Source organism: Mandrillus leucophaeus, unplaced genomic scaffold, assembly GCF_000951045.1.
Source record: "Mandrillus leucophaeus isolate KB7577 unplaced genomic scaffold, Mleu.le_1.0 Scaffold10, whole genome shotgun sequence".
In the NCBI taxonomy this organism is placed as follows: domain Eukaryota; kingdom Metazoa; phylum Chordata; class Mammalia; order Primates; family Cercopithecidae; genus Mandrillus; species Mandrillus leucophaeus.
In genome coordinates this window covers 4,859,258-4,882,383 of record NW_012098098.1, presented here as the reverse complement: position 1 = coordinate 4,882,383, position 23,126 = coordinate 4,859,258, and the positions used below count along the sequence as shown (strand labels likewise).

At 54.1% G+C, this 23,126-nt stretch overlaps 1 protein-coding gene across 2 annotated transcripts in view; it reads right to left on the bottom strand.

Annotated features, from left to right (window-relative positions):
• Positions 1 to 23,126, bottom strand: part of JPH3 (junctophilin 3) — a 121,020-nt gene that overhangs the window by 57,946 nt on the left and 39,948 nt on the right. For both annotated transcript variants that reach the window (XR_001005101.1, XM_011971718.1), the window contains exon 2: positions 10,931 to 11,708. Coding sequence is in view for 1 of the 2 variants with exons in the window: in XM_011971718.1 (XP_011827108.1) it covers positions 10,931 to 11,708 (778 nt within the window). In the remaining variant the exon portion in view is untranslated. The remainder of the gene's footprint in view (positions 1 to 10,930; positions 11,709 to 23,126) is intronic.

The following is a 23,126-nucleotide window of genomic DNA, read 5'->3' as shown; positions in this document are numbered from 1 at the left end:
CCAGGGAACACAGGTGAATCCGAGGTGGGGGCCGTGATGGGCAGGGGGTGAGGGGGAAGGTCAGCAGCACAGGTTTCAAAACCCAGGAGAGGGCCAGGCACGGTGGCTCACGCCTGTGATCCCAGTACTTTGCGAGGCTGAGGCGGGCGGATCACCTGAGGTCAGGAGTTCGAGACCAGCCTGGGCAACATGCTGAAACCCCATCTCTACTAAAAATACAAAAATTAGCTGGGCGTGGTGTGGTGGCAGATGCCTATAATCCCAGCTACTCGGGAGGCTGAGGCAGGAGAATCACCTGAACCCGGGAGGTGGAAGTTACAGTGAGCTGAGATTGCACAACTGCACTCCAGCCTGGGCAACAGAGCAAGACTCTGCCTCAAAAACCAGAAAAACAAAAACAAAAACAAATCCCAGGGGGCAACCTGGGCCACAGTGGAACCAAATTCACACCTACCGGGAACCCGATTGTGGCCTTACTGGAGATGGGCCCTCTGCAGGTGGAATAGTTAAGATGGGGTCACACTGGAATAGGGCAGGCCTTAAATCCAATGGCTGTTGTTCCTAGGAGAGGGAGACAGAGACACACAGAGGGAAGACAGCCCTGTGAACTCAGGGTGGGAACTGGGGTGATGCGGCCACAAGCCAAGGAATGCCTGAAGTCGCCTGGAGCTGGAAGGGGCAAGGAGGGTCCTCCTGAGAGCCTTGGGAGAAAGTGTAGCCCTGATGATACTCGAGTTTAGACCTGAGACCTCCAGGGCTGTGAGGGAGTGCATTTCTGCTGTTCTGAGCCGCTTTGGGGTGCTTTGTTATGCCAGGGGCAGGAGACTCACACGGGGAAGATGAGGCGTGTCCTGGAGGAGCAATGGTCCTCTGTGGCTGCAGCCCACGGTGTGAGGACAGCACATGGACAGGATTCTCCTGTATGCCTTCAAGAGCCACCCACCAGGCCCTGTATCAGTCAGCGGCTGTCACAGCAATGCCGAGTAACAAGTCCCTCCAAGAAACAAAGAAACCCCACTAGGTGGCTCAAAATAGTAAGTTATTTCCATGCACGAATGGATGCCCATGCTCGACCCATTTTATAGAACTGAAAACAAGGCCCAGACAGCGGAAGCTCCTTGCCTGGGGCCACACAGCTAGCAAACAGCAGAGCCACTGCCGTTTCTCAGGAACACCAATGAGAACTGGGCTCCAGCTGCCACAGGGGTTTCTGGGGTTAGATTTGTGGAAAACGTCCCTGGCAGTCACCAGGACCTGGGACAGACTGTCAGGAGCATTTTGGAGTTTCGCTCCCTGGGGCCTTTAGGGAGGGAATGGGCATGTCCATTCTAGAAATGGGAGCACCAGAGGGGACAGACCTGCCCCAGCCAGAATGTGGAGTGTACGGGTCTCGGGAGCTGCCAAAAGCGACCACACACAGTGGCTCCAAACCACACACACTTATTCATGTAGAGCTTTAGAGGTCACAAGTCAAGAGGACCTCTAAAGGTCCTGGAATCAAGGTCTTAGCAGGGCTGCCTCCCTGGAGGAGAATCCGTTTCTCACCTTTTCCAGCTTTTAGCAGCCACCTGCACTCCAGGCCTCGTGACTCCCCCTCCACCTTCCAGTAGCATCGCCTCTGCTTCCGGGGTCCCTCGCGCGGACTCTGTGACCCTCCCCCAAAGCCCCCGTGATTCTATTTGCCCATCTGCATAATTCAGGGTGATTCCCCCGTCTCAGGTGCCTCGACTCAGTCACATCTGCAAAGTCCCTCTTACCAGGGAACGTGACACCCACAGGTTCCGGGAGTAGGATGTGGACATCTATGGGAGTCATCATTCCTGCAGCAGGGAGAAGCCCCTCAGTGACACAGCAGTCAAGGCCACCCAGTCACCTCCTCCTGGAGCCCTCCCTCCCAACCAAGGCAAATCAGGACAGCCCTGAACTGGGTAACAAGGCAGCATCTACCCACAGCTTTGAATGCACACATCACCTAGCCAGCAACGCCTGCTCTAGGAGACCGGGGTGCAGAATTCCCCAGGCTAGCAGCAAGGGAGGGTGGACTTGAACAGCTGTTGCAGTCTTGTGAGACTGAAAGATCAGATGTGTCCAAAATGCTCATTACTAGGGTAAGGCTAGGACGACACGGTGCATCCACGCTGCAGAACATGACGTGGCTATTAAGGAAACACACACACGTAGATACCCTGACGTGGAAAGATGACCTTGATATAAGTGAGGAGGAAAGAAAACAAGCTATAAAGCAATATGCACGGTACGATTTTATTTCTACAAAAGGGAATGGCGTAGGAGTGACACGGATTTGACGACGTGCTGAAAAAACTCTGAAGATGCCGTAATGGCCTCTACGGGGGTGGACAGTGTGCAGTGGGACCTGGTGACTTTATACGCATCTGTCTCACTGTTTTAATATTTTTACAAGGATGTGTTATAATTTTAATGAGAAATAATTTTTAAAAATCAAAAATATCCACCTCCATTTCAGGTCCTTAAAGGCTGCCTTTCCTAGATGGCCCATCAGAGTGTCCCAGGTGACTTTCCTGTAGATAATTCACCCTCACCAGGGCCCACCTGTGGGGCTTCCTGCTGGGCCTCCCTCCACCCTCAGCTCCAGGCATGGCCAGCGGAGACCCCTAACTCACTGGGGAACCCTGCAGCCAGGAAGTCACAGCAGAGAGCAGAGCGGGGACAGGCAGAGGCCCCGAGGCACAGCTCGCAGACCCCAGCTTGGGCCAGGCACACAGCAGGTGCTGGAGACACAAAGGGATCTGGAAGCCCCTTTCTGAGCAGGTCATACCCTGGGTTTTGCACACCCCCAGAGCAACGCTATTTAGAGGACATTTCAAGGCCGTCATCAGCAAGAATCCCCAAGTCTAGTCTGGGTGTGAAGGGTGTGAGAGGAGGAACAGGACTGAAAGAGAGGCCTGGGTGAGAGTTCTAGTCCCCCCCAGGCACTGACCAGCTTGGAGACCAGGCACTGCCCTTCTTAGCAACCAGGCCCCAACTTCTCCCTGCAGTTCACTTCCTGCTATGCCCGCAGGACAGTCCTGAGCCGCTAGAAGGACCTGCCTGGTGAGACGATTCTGAATGTAGCCACCAATTAGCTGTGTCTGTAGTGGGTGCAGGGCAGGAGGAAGAGAGGAAGAGTGGCAGAGGTGCCCGGGATGTGTCACCTCTGATCTACATGCCCAGTCAAGGCTACACTCACAAGGAAAAATCACAGACAGGGACATCACCTGACGACCAGCACATGGGCCTGCCACCATGGTCCTGCTGACTGCCATGGAGATCCAAGGGCCTCAACTCACAAGAGTAGGTACCGTCATCCAGGTGGCCACCTCCGTAAGCTCCGCACCTGCCTGGCCTCCAGGATAGATGGGGGCTGACCCTACCCAGGCCATCCTAGCCCAGCTGTGTGCACCCTCCCCACACACTGAAGACCGTAGCAGGAGGATCACTTGAGCCTGGGAAGTCAAGGTTGCAGTGAGTCATGATGGCACCACTGCACTCTGGCCTGGGCAGAGCAAGACCCTGTCTCGAAAAAGAAAAAAAGTTATGTTTCTACTATATTGTAGTCTATTAAGCGTGCTATAGCATTATATCTTAAAAAAATTACGAATCTTAATTTTAAAATACTTTATTGCTAAAAAACGTGAACAACCATCTGGGCCTTCAGTGGAGGGCCTTGGCTTGGCTGTGGATGATCAGCGTGGTGAGTGCTGAAGGCTGAGGCGGCAGCTTCTTAAAATAAGACAACAATGTTGGCTGCATCAATGGACTCCCTTTCACAAAAGGCTTCTCTGTAGCCTGTGATGCTATTTGATAGCATCTGATTCACCGTAGAGCTTCATTCAAAACCGGAGTTAATCCTCTCAAACTCTGCTCCTGCTTTATCGACTCTGTTGAAGGAATATTCTAAATCTCCGCTGTCACTTCAACAATGTCTGCAGCACCTTCGCCAGGAGTAGATTCCATCGCAAGAAACCATTTTCTTGGCTCACCCCTAAGCAGCAACTCCGCAGTCTTTCAAGTGTGATCGTGAGCTTGCAGCAATGCAGTCCCATCTGCAGGCTCCGCTTCTAATTCCAGTTCTCTTGCCATGTCCACCACGTTTGCAGTTGCTTCCTCCACTGAAGTCTTGAGCCCCTGAAGCCGTCCATGAGGGCTGGAATCAACTTCTTCTAAACTGTTGTTAATGTGGATATTCTGACCTCCACCCTTGAATCGCAGATGTTCTTAATGGGATCTAGAATGCTGAATCCTTTCCAGACGGTTTTCAATGGACTTTGCCCAGATCCATCACAGAAACCACTATCTATGGCAGCCTTACGAAATGTTTTTTTTTTTTTTTTTTTTTGAGACAGAGTCTCGCTCTGTCGCCCAGGCTGGAGTGCAGTGGCGCGATCTCGGCTTACTGCAAGCTCCGCCCCTCTGGGTTCACGCCATTCTCCTGCCTCAGCCTCCTGTGTAGCTGGGACTACAGGCGCCTGCCACCACACCTGGCTAAATTTTTTTGTATTTTTAGTAGAGACGGGGTTTCACCGTGTTAGCCAGGATGGTCTCGATCTCCTGACCTCGAGATCCACCCGTCTCGGCCTCCCAAAGTGCTGGGATTACAGGCTTGAGCCACCGCGCCCGGCCACGAAATGTATTTCTTAAATAATAAGACCTGAAAGCTGAATGCTAGATGTTGTGTTAGAAGGCATGCAACAACATTCATCTCCCTGTACACCTCCATGGGAGCTCTTGGGTGAGTAGTAATATTTTAAAAGGAATCTTTTTCTGAGCAGTAGATCACAACACTGGGCTTAAAACTATTCTGGAAACCATGCTGTAAGCAGACGTGCGGCCATCCAGGCTTTGCTGTTCCATTTCTAGAGCACAGAGTAGATTTTACACAATTCTTACGGGCCCTAGGATTTTCGGAATGTTCAATGAACACTGGCTTCAAGCTAACGTCTCAGCTGTGCTAGCCCCTAACAAGAGAGCCAGCGTGTCCTTCAAAGCCAGCCATTAGCTTCTTTCCAGCATGAAAGTCCTAGACGGCATCTTCTTCCAAGGGAAAGATACTGAACATCTGTTTTGCGTAGCCACCTTCACCAACAATCTTAGCTAGATCTTCTGGGTAACCCGCGGCCTCACCTTCACTTTATGTTCTGGAAGTGGCTTCTTTCCTTAAACCTCATGAACCAACCTCCACTCACTTCCAGCTCTTCCTCTGCAGCTTCCCCACCTCTCTCTGGATCAGGCTTGGGCTTAAGGGAATGTTGTGATTAGTGTGATCTTCTCTTCAGACCCTAAAACTTTCTCCATATCAGCACTAAGATTGTTTCGCTTTCTTATCATTCGTGTATTCACTGGAGTAGCACTTTTAATCTTCTTCAATAACTTTTCCTATACATCCAAAACTAGGCTGCCTAGTGCATGAGGCCTGTCTCAGCTTTCAACACACCTTCCTCTCTACACTTAATCATTTCCAGCTTTTGATTTAAAGTGGGAGATGTGAGTCTCTTCTTTCACAGAAACACTTAGAGACCACTGTAGCATTATTAGTTGGCCTAATTTTAATACTGTTGTGTCTCAGGGAATAGGGAGGAGACAGAGGGATGGGGGAGCGGCTGGTTGGAGGATTGGTCAGAACACAGAGCATTTATTAAGTTCACTGTCTTATGTGGGTACAATGTGTGGCATCCCAAAATAACCAGACATAATCATGAAAAAGCTTGAAACACCCTGAGAATTACCAAAATGTGACACAGAGACACGAAGTGAGCATGTACTGCTGGGAAAATGGCACCAATAGGCTTGCTCCACGCACGGATGCCACGAACCTCCAATGTGTAAAAACACAGCCTCTGCAAAGCACAATGAAGCGAAGCCTCCTGAAACAAGGTGTGCCTGGCCCCCAGAACAATCCCTCCTCCTCCTCCTCCTCCTCTCAGCTTGGGTTTCTGCTTTGCAAAACCCCTTGGCATCTCTTCACAGCAACGTTTACAGGAGACGCAGCAGAGCGGGGGTCCCAGCAGAAACGACGCCATCAGACCCCGGCTGAGCTCTTGCAGGCTTTGCGAGGCTGCAGGAGGCACAGCTTTCACATGGGCCACCCCGTCTCTCCCTCTCCCGCAGCAAAGGCAGCCAGTGGGTCACACTTGAGATGCCTCCTGGGCCATGAACCTTCACCCTGGGGTTCTGAGCAGGTCCCAGGGGACAAAGTGGCGATGGGAACAGGAAGGAGAAATGGGCTACAGTCTGCCCCATCGCCCCCCGCTCGGCTTCTACCAGAGCTTTCTGCCTTTATTTGGTGTCCACAGGGGGTAGGGATGAGGGGGCTCTGAGAGCTGCTGTGGCAGAGCGGTCAGCTGTAGAAAATAAAGCCATGCCACACTGTGGGACTTTCCTCTCGACGATGGGTGACACATTTACATTCCGATTCCCAACCCAAGGCCTCTAGTGAGCAGCAGATCAAGGAAAGCAATTGAGTTTCATCTTCTAGAGCAACCCAGGCTTTGAGGAGGACTGCGATGAATTCCTTATGTCCGCCCGGGGACAACGAGGGGTTCAGGACAGGCAACGCCGTGCGAAGGTGCCCTGTGTGTGCCCTCCTGGCAGGAGATGCGTCATGAAAACAGCTTGAGTGTGTGACAGCAGGAGGGGCCAATGCCCTGTGGTCCGCTGCTAGGCGACACGGCAGGATGGAGCCATCTCAGACTTTCACTAGTAGGAACACCCGCTGGAGTGAGGTGGACCCCACAGGAGAACAGCACGGGAGACTGCAGCCCCTTCTCACCTGACCTCAGCTCCGCGGGGCCACCGGCTCCTGCCCCTCTCTGCAGCAGAGGGTCTCACCCAGGCGGAACCTCCTGGAACCACCTGCTTCACCACACACCACCACCCCCACGTCTCCACTGCCACACCCTTGCTGGGTTGGACTCTGCCTCCAACCTGTGTTGTGGCTGCGTGTGCGATGCCTCATCTCCCCGCGGGGCCAAGGCCTCCCGGCGGCAGCACCCACACCAGACAGGAGACAGCCGGGGGCGCTCAGGCCAGCAGCATTTGCATCCGGGGGACCAGGTCAGATGCAGGGGTTGGGGTCCCATCTAGATATGATGAGACAAAGTCCGGGGCCTGACCACCATTTTTACAAGCCCTCCAGGAACCTGGAGAGCGTGGAAGGCTCTGAACCCCGGGCGCATCCCAGACAATGATGTCACAGGGCCGGGGAGGGCATCGTGCGCCTTAGAACCCACGGTGACTCCAGAGCCTGGGGCTGAGACCCGGCCTAAGGAGGAGTCCTGGATCCTACCCTCCCAGCCGAGGACCGGGGCCAGTCCCCTTAGCAGCACAGGACCTCAGTCTCCCCCTCTGCCAAGTGGAAACAACGGCACCACCTCTCAGATTCCGAGTTCCACACCTCCCGCCCCGTTTTCCAGGAAAACCCACATTCCATCCTCCTCAGCCTTCCCTGCAGGGCTGCTCTCAGGGGAAGGGCCTGGCACTCTGCGGAGGACATAGCAAACCGTTTCTCACTTTGCGCGGCCTGACAAGCCCTGCCGGCTGGGGCGGGCGAGGACAGTGCCAGCTGCCCTACAGCTCCCTCGCATCTCTCGGTTGTGACAGTGGCAGGAGCCCGCCCGGGGCCAGTCACTCCTCGGCCCACGTGGTACGGCCGCTCTCACGCTCCAGTGGAGGGTTGGCCCTGGGCTGTGGGCGCCTGAGCCAGTCATTCATTGGCTTCACTCTCCAGGGCGGCGGACTCTGTTCCCTTCTTTTTTTTTTCTTTTTTTCCAAATTCTAAGTCCATTGAGAAAGCACAACTCCAGGCCCTGCAGCCCAGAATGGAGGCTCATCCCCCATCCTCTGATGACCAAAAATACTGTGTAGCCTCCCGCCTCCGAGGGTCACACCAGTGAGCTCACAAACACACGTACCTCCCATGCTTCTCACAGCAGGGCTGGGGGAGGATGACACCAACGGAGACGGTGCAACCACAGGCCCGGCCCCACGTCGAGGCTACTACAGGGAGAAGGGAGCCCCGCCCCCCTTCAGTGGGGAACCCAGCCCAGAGAGGGGAGGCGAACGGTCTGGGATATGCGGCCACAACAGCCCAGGCTGGATGTGGGTCTGAAGGTCTCAGAGGCAAGGGTGAGAAGCCGATTCCTAGTGCCCATTTGAGGCGTGACACCTCCTCTCTTGGACACTTTAAGTGCCAGTGACCTGGAGACCACCCAGGCCACACACCCCCACCTGGGCGCACCTGTGCAGCCGTACGCTCTGGCTCCATGGGTGAGCATGGATGTGCAGGCTGTGCACAGCGGTGTGGAGGCTGTGAGTGGTGTGCAGAACCATGTGCGTGGACAGCAGGACACAGCGGGTGAGCCAGTCCCTTTCTCACAAAGGAGCTACACTCCAAGACCCCAGTTGTGTGAATGCAGAAGCAAGAACCACCTCCCTCCTCATGGCGCCTGCTCGGACAAAGGGATGGAGTCAGCTCGGACTCCACCAGTGCAGAAGGCAAGCCCCAACCCACCAGGGAGCACAAGCTGCTGGGTCTTGAAGGCTGTCGGGGGCGGGTGGGGGGTGGGTTCCGTCAGTTTCACAGCTGCGCAGGCCTGCAAACCCTTCCCTCTCACTCCCTCCACCCGTCTGCCAAGGCTGGCTGGCCAGTGCCCCAAGGGCTGGGGGCCCAGTAGGAGCCACGCCCACCCCACCCTGGCCCCGGCTCCTTTGCATGGGTCTCAGGTCTCGCCCTCCCGACCCAGCCCCTGGGCTTCGTGCCAGCATGGTGCCCACTTGTACGTAGGCATCTCCCCCAACAACGCTCCCACAGAGCCCTTGGGACCCCGAAACTCCAGAAAGAGGCTAGATGCCCCAGGAAGGGAGCTGCTACCACCTAAGCTTCACAGGCCTTCAGAGATTAGAAGCCAAGGTCCAGAGAGGCTGACAACCCGCCGTGGGGCAGCTCTGCACCTGCGCTGCCCCAGCCCTGTCCAGGCCACCTTGGCTCCATAACAGGAACCTGCTTCTCTCAATGTCTAGGGGAATTCGTCTGAAAACTGTCCCAGGTCCCACGTCCCCCCAGTCCTATAGACATCCGCCCAGTGCCAGAGCTATGAAATGAGAGTCCTGCCGAGCACTGTCTGCGAAGTCCCCGAGCTGCTGAGAACTAATGAACTGATGAACTCACGAACCAATCCGCAGGTCACACGGGAGCTGCCACGAGCTTCCTCAATTCCGTGACGCCTCTGTCCCCCAGCCCCCAAAACTACTTCTTGTCCACTAGGGTCAAAAAAGCAACTACGCAAAATAGAAAGGGTCGAAAAACGAAACACAGAGGAAAGAAATTCACCAAAATGCCACAGAGAGCGCTCGGCCGACTCGTCAGACCAGAGCTAATGCCGCTTTCACCCTCCTCAGTATTATTTATTTTCCTGTGGAACGAGTATTACATTTATGATGGAAAAAATAACCACTGATTCTAATTTGTTCTTAAAATCCCAGGTGAGTAGTCACACGTGGGCTCCTGTTTATTTCCCTGCCTGAACATTTCTGGGGGAGCAGGGAAGGGCAAACAGAGCAATTTTGGACCTCAGTGTCAGGTGGTAATTCATGTTCCTTTCAGCTTCTTAGAATCAATCTTGTTTCCCTCTAAAACAACCGAAGTCACGAGTGACATATTCTGCCAACAAACCACAGCCACCATTTTTGTTTTTCACTGTAGATCAAGGGTCACTGAAAATCAGAACCAAATGGGCTGAACTTTAATTAGCGACAGGTCAGGAAGGGCTGAGTCGCACCCAAGCTAGGAGCTTTCCTGGAGGAACTCCACATGTGCCCCGGCTGAGAACACAGAACCATCCAGAAAGACGCAGGGAAATGTCCCCCAGGAAGCCTCCTGCCTGGGTAGCCCATGGCTTCCCACGCAGCTTCCAGATCCCTGCCCCAAGCCTCTCCAGGCTACCCCAGGGGCCCTCCTCTGGCCCAGGAAAGCCAATGCCGGTGGATAGCAAAGGCTCTGGGTTTTCTGAAACACCTTCCCAAGTCTTGACAAAGCCCTTTAGTAACCTCAGTTACTTTAGAACCCAAATGTCTACCTGTGGGACCCGTGGCTTTTCACAGGGGAACTTCCTCCAACCTGCAGCAGGCGGCTCCTGCCGGCCACAGCCTTCCTAGGACCAGCCCCTGGCTCACACACTCACCCACAGGAGCCAGACCCTGGGTGCCTTCCTCCAGCCCTGAAGGCCCCACCACCCTGCACCCACTTCTAAAGGTACCCACAAGCCATGTGGACCCCACCCACAGTCACTTCTGAACCCATTCCTTAGGGCCTGGAGGCCCCAGTGGACCCCAAATTCAGTAAGTCATGCAGTGATTTAGAACAGCGGCTGCCCCAAAGCACCAGGCCTGCATGAGCCCCTTGCCAGGCACCTGCAATTGGCCTCCCAACTGCTGCCATCTCCCAGGGTCCAGGAAGAATCCAGACCGCAGGTCTGCGTAGCTGAGGCAGCTCCTAGCCGCCTCCTACAGCCCTGCAGTGCTGGACCTGCCACCCCTACCTGGTGGTGTCTCCCCTCCTAGCCAGCACAGGAACGCTCCAACGCATTACACCAACAGAACAGACCACCTTCTTTATCCACCAATATTTTACACTAAACATCACCATACAGAACAGAGAGACACTGCTCGGTTTAAGGAGGCTGTAGGTCTCTGCACCCTCACAAATCAATCATTCCTCTGCACCAATCCCACCCACAGTCACCTCTGAGAACCTCCAGGGAACCCTAGGGTTCCATGGGGCATAGTTGGACAAACACCAGCGTATGCCTCAAACTGGGCCCAGCCCAAGGCCGTGAGCAACAGCAGGACTGAACAGACCGGACTCACAAACACCTTCTGGGCACCAAGAAGGGCCCCCGCCCCCTCGCCCTCCTACCTGGAAGCCGCGATCTCAGCCTTCTGCTTGGCGATGGTGGCAGCCCGCTCAGCGGCCTCGACGGCGCGGTCCACCTTCTCGCGGATCTTGCTGGCCCGCAGGGGGATGAGGTTCTTGCGCTTGCCGCTGACGAGGATGTTCTGCTTGTACTTGCCCTCCTCCTTGGTGCCGTCCGGGAAGGTCATGCAGCCGTAGCCGTGGCGCCGGTTGCTGGCCCACTCGCCCTCGTACTTGAGCCCGTCCGAGCGCTGGCTCACGCCGAAGCCGGAGCGTTTGTCGTTCTTCCACTCGCCCACGTAGGTCTCGGTGGTGGTGGCGTCGATGTCGTCCTCGATGACCGCCAGCTCGGCCTCGGCCTCGCCCAGGCTGATGGTGGAGTGGATGTCGCTGGCCGTGGAGCTGACGGTGCTCATGCCCGCCTCGCTGCGGAAGGAGCTCTGCTTGCTGCGCTGGCTGGCCAGGCTGCTCTTGGACTCCGACTTGCGCAGCTTCAGCCCGCTCAGCAGCGAGCGCCGAAACAGCCCCTTCTTCTTGCTCTTGAGGATCTCGGAGTCACTGTGGGCCACGAGCACGAAGCCCCCGCGGGACACGGCCGGGCTGCCGGCCACCGCCGGAGAGGCGTCGGGATGCAGCGCCGTGCCGTTGGTGTGCTCGCTGCGCAGGGAGTTGATGGACGTCCTCAGGGGCGAGCGGATGACCGCAGCCATGCCGTACGGGACGCTCTGCCGCACGCCATAGCCCTGGCGCATGCCACCGACCCACTGGCCCTGGTAGGTCCCTGGGGAGAAAAGGAGCAGGGGTGAGTGCCTAGCGACAGAGAAGAGGTCACAGCCTGGCCACGGACAGGGTGGAAGCGGCCACAGTCCTGTCTGAGCTTCCTGTTGTTTTGTTTTTTTTTTTTTTTGAGACAGGTTCTCGCTGTGTTGCCCAGGCTGGAGTGCAGTGAGGCCATCACAGCTCACTACAGCCAGGAACCCCTGGGCTCAGGCGATCCTCCTGCCTCAGACTCCTGAGCAGCCGGCACTACAGGCACGCATCACCATGCTCTGCTAATTTTTAAAATTATTTGTAGAGATGGGGTCTCGTTATGTTGCCCAGGCTGGTTTCTAACTCTTGGGCTCAAGTGATCCTCCTGCCTCAGCCTCCCAAAGTGCTGGGATTACAGGCATGAGCCACACCACTCCTAGTGTGCTTTCTATCTTGATGAAACCTGGTGAGGTTTGTGTAGAGGCAGACAGGCCACGGTGCCTTACAACTTCTATCACCAGTGGCTGTTTCTGAACACACCTCCACCCTGCTTCTCATGGCTAGATCTTGTTCTCTCTTGGAAACTGGGGAGAGAGAAGGGAGGCATCAGAGTCTGTGGTGCAGAGTGAGGACCACAGAACACAGAGTGAACACGGAGCCCCCCGCCATGGGGACAAGGAAATGCGTCCTGGGTCAGGAGGCCAATGAGTGGCAGCTACAGGGACACAGGTGTGGGCTACACACTAAGCACTGAATGGGCTGCTCTGGGAGGCAGTGAGCTCCCCATTGCTGGAGGTATCCAAGAAGCGTGTGGAAGACCACACAGTGAACACACCACAGAAGAGATTCAAGGGCATAGGGAAGAGGCAGTGGCCCAAGACCTTCAGACATAAAGTCAGCAGATGCGATATCCCCAAAAGAAGGGAGGGTGGGGACTGGAGCACCTGCCTATGCACCTGGGTTCTCAGCAGCACTGTTCCCATGACTGGAAAGGTAAAGGCAACCCACAAGTCCATCACCTGGTAAATGGACAGACACTATATGGTCTGTCCATACAATGGAACATCATTCAGCCTTGAAAAGGTAGAACATTCTCACACAGGCTGCAACGTAGATGAATGCCAAAGACATTACACAGAGTGAACTGAGCCGGGCACAAAAGGCCACATACTGGATGATTCCACGTACACGGGGTCCTTCGAGTAGTCACGCTCAGAGGTGCAAAAAGTAGAGCGGAGGGTGCAGGGGCTGGGGCGGGGTGTGTGGGGTTAGTGTTGAATAGGGACAGAGTTTTACAGTGGGATGAGGAGAAAGTCTTGGAGGTAAATAGCGATGACAGCTACCTAACACCATGAATGTAATTAATGCCACTGAATTGTATACTTAAAAGTAGCTAACACGGTACATTCTGTATTTCTCTTACCACAATAAAATAAGAAGGAAACCCGGTCAGCAACCTGTGCCCATGTCTTGCTTTGTGAGCTGTGACTTCAGGCAAGTTTCTGGGCCCTGCTGGCCCTCAGTGTCCTCATCTATAGAGTGGAACCAAGACTCCTCATGCCACAGGTCACCGTGAGGATGACTGGGCCTCAGCACGGTGCCCAACGCGGCAAACCTCAGGCCTCAATTTGTCATTCGAGCTTCTCATTGCAGCCAGGCACTAACAGAGTGGACGTGCCACCCTGGAAAGGGCTTTTGCGGGGAGAACAGAGGGTCCGTCCACCACTCTTCCAGCTCACAGTAGCACAGGCTACAGACCAGAGGCCCAGAGGCCAAGACTTACTGATACGTAGGTTTTATTCATCCCCTGCTGTTTTCATAAAACATTGGAATTACCTGCCAACATCTCAAAACCAAGAGATTTTACATAAAAATTCAGCTCTCTCATGTCTCCTGAAAAATGAGAACCTAGCCACCCCTGACCTCTCTGTTAAGAGGACAAAACGGACAAGAGCTGGCAGCAGCGGCTCCCGTCCTGCTAGTCACTTTTATTTTTTTCTTGAGACAGAGTCTTGCTCTGTCGCCCAGGCTGGAGTGCAGTGGTGTGAGCTCAGCTCACTGCAAGCTCCGCCTCCCAGGTTCACACCATTCTTCTGCCTCAGCCTCCTGAGTAACTGGGACTACAGGCGACTGCCACCTCGCCCGGCTAATTTTTTGTATTTTTTTTTTGTATTTTTAGTAGAGACGGGGTTTCACCGTGTTAGCCAGGATGGTCTCAATCTCCTGACCTCGTGATCCACCCACCTCAGCCTCCCAAAGTGCTGGGATTACAGGCATGAGCCACCACGCCCGGCCCTGCCGGTCACTTTTTAAACAGAGAGGCTGTAGCAGGTGGCAGGTGCCGCCATCTCTTGGAGCGAAGCAGCCCTCCACTCCTGGCTGCCCCCCACCTTCCCTACCCAGGCCCCCTCCACGCACACGCCCCTCACCAGAGGGTGGGATCCAAACTAAGTGTGGAATTCAAAGTCCTGTAGCCCCAAGTGACCTGCCCATCCCCAGGGTATCCCCACACCCTGCCACCTTCACTCACCACCGCCAAAGGGTCCTGATCCTCCCAGACTTTTCTGTCCAAGGCTCTGTTCACACACTCTCCTCTCTCAAACTCCCACCCTCCAATCTAATCCCATGGGCTCCAAGCCAGCCCCACCCCTCCTCCACAGCACCTCCAACACCCCAGTCCCCAGGCCCACAGCCCCCATGCCCAGCACCCGCGGCATCCTGACTCAGGACAGCAGCTGGGGTCCAAGATGTTCCAGAATGTATCTTCCAGCTCAGCCACATCACGAGCCCCCAGAGGAACTTGCGGTACAGGCCCCTCATGCCCCACATGGCACATGGCCCATGGCCCAGCCAGGCAGAGGAGGGGCGTGCAAGGATCACCAATCAAGCTACAGCCCCAGAGCCCCTGAGGCTGCCTCATTCCAAGAGATGGTGGCACCTGCCACACAATGCAGCTTCTTTGTTGAAAAGTGATCAGCAACGCGGCCTCTGAGGGCAGCTTCTCCAGGAGCAGAGCCTGAGGTGAGGGTCCTGTGAACGTGACTTATTTGGGGCAGGGGAAGGCGGGTGCCAGGAGGAAGGACATGGCAGCAGGGGACTGGGCTGAGTGAGGTGGTCTCAGCGGGAGGTCAGCTTCAGCCTCGTCCCACTTTCAGGCGACGGGGTCAGACGTTTGTACTCCCACACTGGTCGGTCATTCTGTACCCTCAAAGTGCTTGGGGAGGCAGCTAACCTGGAGGCAAGCCCATGCCATCAACATCGGAAGCAACCTCCGACTCCAGTGATGGGGCTCCTGCCCTCCCACCCGCTAGGCCGTGGCACCTTCTCCTGCAGGAGGCCGAGAGCCCTGCAAGCCGGGATGTGTGTGGACCTGACCCCAGGGACCCCACGGCACCGCTGCACAGCCTTCCAGAGTGTCTCAGAGGTCCCAGCACTGGGGGCAGTTGTGGTGGGCACGGGGAGAAGGCAGAGGGGGCAGCTGACTCAGAACCACCCAGCACCCCAATGCGAACCACACTAGGGGGAAACCCCGTGGCTTGCTCCATACCCGAACGCCCTTCCAGGCTGGGGTTTGTGAGGGGAAAACTGGAACTAGGCTCAGTGGGTCTCAGGGGGTGGCCCTTTACTGAGGCCAGGCCCACCCACACAGTGGCTTTCCCATGGCCAGTCCAAGCTGGGCACAGGCTGCATCACAGGGACCTTCACCCCAAGATTACACCCTCAGCGACTGCCCCTTCCATGTGAGGGCTGTGGACAGGGCTGTCAGATAAAACACAGGACGCCTGGTAACATCTGAGTTTCAGATGAACAACATGTTGTTCTTTAGGGGACACACTGCATGGGACATACTTATATTTAAAAAGCATTTGTTGGCTGGGTGGGGTGGCTCATGCTTATAATCCCAGCACTTTGGGAGGCTGACGCAAGCAGATCACCTGAGGTCAGGAGTTAGAGATCAGGCTGGCCAACATAGTGAAATGCTGTCTCTACTAAAAATACAAAGCTAGCTAGCCATGGTGATGGGTGCCTATAATCCCAGGTACTCAGGAGGCTGAGGCAGGAAGATCACTTGAACCTGTGAGGTGGAGGTTGCAGTGAGCTGAGATCATGCCACTGCACTCCAGCCTGGGCGACAGAGCAAGACTCAGTCTCTAAACAAATAAATAAATAAAAATAAAAAGCATTTGTTGATTACCTGACACGCACATGTAACTGGATGGCCTATTTTTTTTGTTCGTTTTTTTGAGATGGAGTCTTGCTCTGTCTCCAGGCTGGAGTGCAGCAGTGCGATCTCAGCTCACTGCAACCTTTGCCTCCCGGGTTCAAGCGATTCTCCTGCCTCAGCCTCCTGAGTAGCTGGGACAACAGGCACGCGCCACCAGGCCCAGCTAATTTTTTTGTGTGTTTTTAGTAAAGACAGGGTTTCACCATGTTGGCCAGGATGGTCTCGATCTCTGGACCTCGTGATCTGCCCTCCTTGACCTCCCAAAGTGCTTGTTAAATTGGGCCACCCCTCAGCTGAAAGTCCAGGATGGTGGGCTGCCCCTACAAAGTGGAGGATCACCCTGGAAAGAGGAGAGGCTCACCCACTCCCCGACGTCCCTCCTCCATCAAGGGATGCTCCAGCTTACAGACACAGATGGGAACAAGAGCTGAAAAGTGAAGGCATCACGGATAAAGTGACGTGGTCCCCCTCAGCCCTAAAAAGGAAGGAAAGCCGGGCACCTGCTGCTTCCTGGATGAGCCTTGAGACTGTCATGCAGAGTGGAACAAGCCAGGCTCCAAGGGACAAATCCTGTGGGATTCCACTCTCATGGGGTCCCTGGAGTCATCAGATTCACAGACATAGAAAGTAGAACGGAGGGTGCCGGGGCTGGAAGGGAGGATGGCCAGTGAGCACTTAGTGGGACAGAGTTTCGGTTTGGGAAGATGAAGAAGTTCTAGAGATGAGGTGATAATGGCACCCACCTCTAGGTTTAAGTAACGCATGAGCTGACGGAGCTCTGGCCATGCCTCCCGGCATGGAGTAACGAGGGCCGCTGGGGCCTTTCCTGCCCCGTGTTTGCAACTGCACGGTGTTGGGTTTTTGCCCCCCGTGGGAATATAGCTCTGATTTTATAAATGATATAAGAAAAGGGCTTTGGCTACACGAAAGCACATGGGCTTCATTCAGTTCTGTCCTGACTGCCTGCGTAGCCTGACCTCACCACCCCACAGCAGAGGGCACCAAAGCGCCAGGGACAGGCAGTGAGGGACAGGGCTTCCCCCAGATGGAAGCTCTGCGGGCTGGGCCTCCACACTCACCACAGTTGCTCCTCTCCCTCCCTCCCTCAAAGCAACATCCACTGTGATGGAGCTATTGAGCGCACGCGCCTGCACCATCAGCTCGGCCACCCCCAGCCCTTTGCATTTATGCTGGATTAAGTAAACAAAAAGTCTGGGCTCAGCTTTTTTTTTTTTGAGACGGAGACTCGCTCTGTCGCCCAGGCTGGAGTGCCATGGCGCGATCTCAGCTCACTGCAAGCTCCGCCTCCCGGGTTTACACCATTCTCCTGCCTCAGCCTCCCGAGTAGCTGGGACTACAGGCGCCCGCCACCTCGCCCGGCTAGTTTTTTTGTATTTTTTAGTAGAGACGGGGTTTCACCGTGTTAGCCAGGATGGTCTCGATCTCCTGACCTCGTGATCCGCCCATCTCGGCCTCCCAAAGTGCTGGGATTACAGGCTTCAGCCATCGCGCCCGGCCTGGGCTCAGTTTCTTGGCTATGCCAGCGACACCCTAGTGCTTGGCGGCCACCTGCAGCTGAGGGCAACTGAGCTGGATGGCGCAGATGCAGGACACCCCCCACCCCACTCCAGGGCACGTGGTGGAGGCCTCTCCCAAGATCAAGATCCATAGCTGTGGGGGGCAAATTCCAGGTGCCAATTCCCAAAGCCTGTTCCATCGAACCCAACTGGTCACCTGCAGAACAGACGGCTTATGTGCAAAAAGACAGGACCCAGTGCCGGGGGGACAAAGCTGCCCCGCCAGCTGCCCATCCCTATGGGCCGCCGAGAGGGTCTGTCTCGGTCAGCATGGCCCCCAGAGCTAGATAATGTTCTGTGGGCTCCAGTTGCCCTGGCCCTGGGGCCCCGGAAGACAGCCCCGAGGCAGGTGGGTTGACAGGGCGCCCTGCTTCCTTCCAGACCCTCTCAGGAGGGTGTGGCTGCAGGGGATGTCGGTGCTGCCGCCACACACAGGTACCCCAGTTCTGCTGCCACCACCTCACCCACCGATGGCCCAAACACGGTGAGACAGAGTCGGAAGACGTGGGTGGACCCCAGGTGAGGACCAAACCCCCTAAACCTTGCCGGTGAAACACCGACTAGAACCACCACAGACTCGCAGAGAGCAGACGAGATGAGGCCACCAGCAGGTGTCACTCGAGCCGCAGCTGTGTCCCCGCAGGGCTGTACCCCTCCCTTCCTGTTCTGCCAGGCTGGCGCCGCCTGAGAAGCTGCATTCCTAATGCTCAGGGGACCCGCTCGGAGATCCTCTGGGACGGTCAATCAGCACCTGGCCTGCGTGGTCAGCAGCATTGTCTGGGTCCGAAAGCCAGAGCCCTGGGCCAGGACAGCCCCTCGGCAGGCCTTGCGGGTAAGTGTGGCCAACAGGCTCTTGCTGTTGCCTGTCTCTCGCCAGGGCCCGCACATCTCACACACTTGTTTATTTTCCTCCTCTGAAGCCCCACCCGTCAGCTGACATTCTTCCCAAAACATTAGTTTCAGAGCCCGGGCTCCCAGCTGGGGAGAGCACAGCCCTCACCCTCAGAGGTGACTCAGAAGTGGCTCCTGTGGGCTTCCCATGGCCTCCCCGTTCCCAGACCCGACATCCCTCTGGCCGGCCCATATCAACCAGCACCCATCTTCCACTTGAGCCGCTTTGGCTGGGTTTCTGTCCCCTGTACCCACTCTCTGCCCAAGATGCCCCGGAACAGACCCCTGTCCTTGGGGTCTTCGCCTGTTGTGCCCCATCCGGGACCCTCGCAGCAACCAGGCCCCGAGCACAGGTCCAATGTGACGGTGAGAGCCCTACACTGGCCCACAGAGGGCATTCACAAAGCTCCAGGGCTTTCTCCACGGATGGCCCCCATGCCCCGCGCCTGTCCCTCCTGCCTCTCTGCACCTGCTTTGTCCCCAGCTGCAGGGAGCCCCATCCGTTGCATGGCTGTTTCACAAGCACATCAATTACAAGCTAATCCTATGCCGCAAGGTATTCAGGTCACTCCTCCGTTTTCATAGCTAATCTTTACATGATGTTAAACTTTATCCTTTGGATAAATTCCTAGAATGAAATTGCTTGGTCAAAAGGAAGGTTTTGGGGTTATAGTTTTTAAGAAATTACCCTCGGAAAAGACTCTAAGAGAGAATGTCCCCTACATTGTTACTACCAACACTAGATAGTTTTTTATTTTTCAAGATGGAGTCTCATTCTGTCGCCCAGGCTGGAGTGCAGAGGTGTGATCTTGGCTCCGTGCAACCTCCGCCTCCTAAGTACAAGCGATTCTCCAGTCTCAGCCTCCCAAGTAGCTGGGACTACCGGCGCCCGCCACCACACCCAGCTAATCTTTGTATTTTTAGTAAAGACAGGGTTTCACCATGTTGGCCAGGATGGTCTCAAACTGCCCTCAGGTGATCCACCTGCCGCGGCCTCCCAAAGTGCTCAGATTACAGATGTGAGCCACCGCGCCTGGCCCATCAGTTAATTTTTTTTTTTTTTTGGTTAATCTTAGCAGAGTGCTGAATAGTGATGTCTGCTGGAATTTGCTATGGGCTTAATTGTATTTCTCCAAAATGCATATGCTGAAGTCCTGCCCACCCATCCCCCCACCCTCTGCCACCTTAGAATGTCACCTTCTTTGGAGATAGATAAGGTCTTCAAACCGGTGGCTGAGGTAAAGATGAAGGCACTGGGGGCCCTAATCCAACAGGACTGGTGTCTTTCTAAGAAGGGACCCAGATATACAGAGGGACAAGCCCATGAAGACAAAGAAGAACCAACTCTCCCGGCACCTTGACCTTGACCTTCCAGCCTTAGAACTGCAAGGAAATAAACTGTGGTTTAAGCCACGCTGTCTGTGGCATTTTGTGATGGCAGCCCAAGAACACAGAATTCTTAGTCTCTAGCAAGGTGATTAACTATATAAATAATGAAACAAAAGTTAGGACAGGAGAGGTGTAGTGGCTCACACCTGTAATCCCAGCGCTTTGGGAGGCTGAGGCAGAAAGACTGCTTGAGCCCCAGAGTTCCAGACCAGCCTGGGCAACACAGCAAGACCCCGTCTCTACCAAATTTTTTTTTCTTTTTTTTTTTTTTGAGACGGACTCTCACTCTGTCACCCAGGCTGGAGTGCAGTGGCCGGACCTCAGTTCACTGCATGCTCCGCCTCCCGGGTTCACGCCATTCTCCTGCCTCAGCCTCCCAGGTAGCTGGGACTACAGGTGCCGCCACCTCGCCCGGCTAGTTTTTTGTACTTTTTAGTAGAGACGGGGTTTCACCTTGTTAGCCAGGATGGTCTCGATCTCCTGACCTCGTGATCCACCCGTCTCGGCCTCCCAAACTGCTGGGATTACAGGCTTGAGCCGCCGCGCCCGGCCTTTTTTTCTTTTTGTTTTTTTTTTTCTTCTGAGACAAAGTCTCACTCTGTTGCCCAGGCTGGAGTGCAGTGGCATGATCTCAGCTCACTGCAACCTCCACCTCCCAGGTTCTAGCAATTCTGCCACTTCAGCCTCCCGAGTAGCTGGGATTACAAGTGCACACCTCCATGCCTGGCTAATTTTTGTGTTTTTAATAGAGATGAAGTTTCACTATGTTGGCTAGGCTGGTGTTGAACTCCTGACCTCAAGTGATCCACCCGCCTCGGCCTCCCACGTGCTGGGATTACAGGTGTGAGTCACTGCACCCAGCCACAGTTTTGTTTAAATTAGTGTGTCTAGTGGTGCACACCTGTAGTCCAGTTGCTTCAGCCCAGGAGGGGCTGGAGCCGAGGAGGTTGAGGCTGCAGTGATCATGCCACTGCACTCCAGCCTGGATGACAGAGCAAGACTCCACCTCTTAAAACAAAGTTAGGACAAACCAAGAAAAAGGATAAAAAGCCAGATTGCTAAAAAATATAAATAACGAATGAAAGGAAGAGAGTTTTTTCTCCTTCTGCAGAACCCAGGAAGAAAAGTTTCTAAGCAAACAGAATCAGACAAGCTTACCCCAGGGGCACCAGGCAGAGGAGGGTCGGAGGAGGGTCGGGGGAGGCACAGGAGTGCTAGGGAAGTGCTCTTTTTTTCGCCAATGCTTCAGCAGGCACTGAGAAAGTGCTCATTCTGAACTGAGAGACCCTGCCTGCTTCCCCACCCAAACAGGAGAATTACTTCATCCAGGAGAGAGATGGAGAATTCCTCTGAAAAAACAGACTGCAGCCAGAAGCGAAGGCTGCCACACAAAGTTTCCACTCAGCTTTTTGGTACCTCACTTTCATACATGAACAGTCAACCATCCTCAGACATAAGGAGAAGCCCTGGCAGGGAAGAAAAAGACCAAAACATACAAATAAGTGGGGAAAAAAAAAGGAGGAATCAAAAAATGCAGCAGGTGGGAGAAGACATTGAGGGACCAGGGTTTAAATTCTGAGATAAAATACAAAATGAGAATAAAATGCTATTTAAAAGGAAAGACTAGGGAAAAAAGCTCCTGGAAATTAAAAGTATAATAGCTAAAAGAAATATTTTGGTAAATGAGCTGGAAGATAAAAATCAAGAAAATCTTTCAGAAACTAAAACAAAAAAAGAGGTAGGCAAAACAGTAAGAAAATTAAAGGATTCATCCAGAACACCCAAACTCTAAATATCAGGAGTTCTAGAAAGCAGGAAAGGAAAATAAGCAAAGATCTAAACAAGAAAGTCTCCTGGAATGGAGGGGTGTGAGCGTCCAGACTGGAGGGCTCACAGATACCACACAATGAGGGGAGAGACACCCAACCAAGACACAGTGGCATGAAATTCAGAACTCAAACAACAAAGACCCTAAATGCTTCCAGAGAAAACCAAAAACAGATCACAAATGAAGGACCAAGAATCAGAACAGCAAGGGCTTTTCAAGAGCAACACTGAACCTAGAAGTCAGTGGGAAACTGCACCTCCACTGCCCCAGATTAACAGCAAAAATGATTTTCAACCTAGCATACTATGCATACCAATTTATCAAATAGTCAAGCCACAGAAACTATATCTTCCTTGCATCCTTTCTTAGGAAGCTACTCCAGGATGTGCTCCACTCAAATGAGGGAGGAAACCATGAAAGAAGACATGAGGAGGCCGGGCGCGGTTGCTCAGAGGAGGTGAGACACAGGAGAGGTGAAGGAAATATCCAGGAAGACAGGGGAAGAATTGGGAAGAAGGCAATCAATCGATAAACAAACGTATTTGTACGTTTGTGTGTATTACTGAGAGAATCTGGCAGGTTTGCTCAAGTGCAAGCTGCATTTGAGAGGTGTTTCACTGAGCAGCTGGAAGCTGAAAAAAGAATTAACTGGTGATTTAAAGAAAACTGCAACTGAAAAAAAAGCGAGACAATTACTAACTCAAGCTATGCATGAGAAGTGTACAGAATCAGACTCCATTGCCTGGCTCAGCAGTAAGCAATACTCACATAGTCATAATGAAAAACACTGAGTTATGGATTTAACAAAAAAAAAGCAACATAGCAATATTGAGATAGCGGGGAGAGGATGGGGGTCTAAGAGATTGAAAATCTCCATCTACTACAGTAGGAAGTCAACAGATAATGGCTAAAAGTGAGCACGAGCTCAGGAAGCAGCAATCACACACACTTGGAAACATGGTGGTCTCTGAAAACAAACGATTTTTGCTCCAACCTCTAATCTGTTTTTAGCACCAAATGACACCTTAAACTATGGGCACATAGTATCTCAGTAAGGATTAAAAATGTTAGAGGAGGGGAAGGAAAGATGCATTTATGAGAAGATTCTCACAATAGTGATAGTAACCTCATTTTTCCAGCCACAGAAACTAAGGCTCAGAGGGGACTCATGGTGTCGAGGTGGGTGAAGACCTGAGCCCAGCCTCGATGCACAGTCCTGCTCCCCGTAGAGGACTGGCTGGCAGATGCCCTGTCCTTGCGTATTTGGAAGTATGCTGGGGAATGCCAGGAAGGGGCAGGTCCAGGATCTCCTCAGAAGGACAAGGGGAGAGGAGTCAGCAGGGGTGGTGTCAGAAGGTCTGCAGATGAGGGCGAGGAAGATGATTGTGACAGGGTGCACATGCCAGAGGCCAAAAGCACCATGTGCAGACACCATCTCCCTAGGGTGGGAGGTGCCAGGAACAGCAGCTGACCCCAGAGGTGGGCAGCAAATAGGACCCAGGTGCGTCTTCACCCCGAGGAGAGTAGCAAATAGGACCC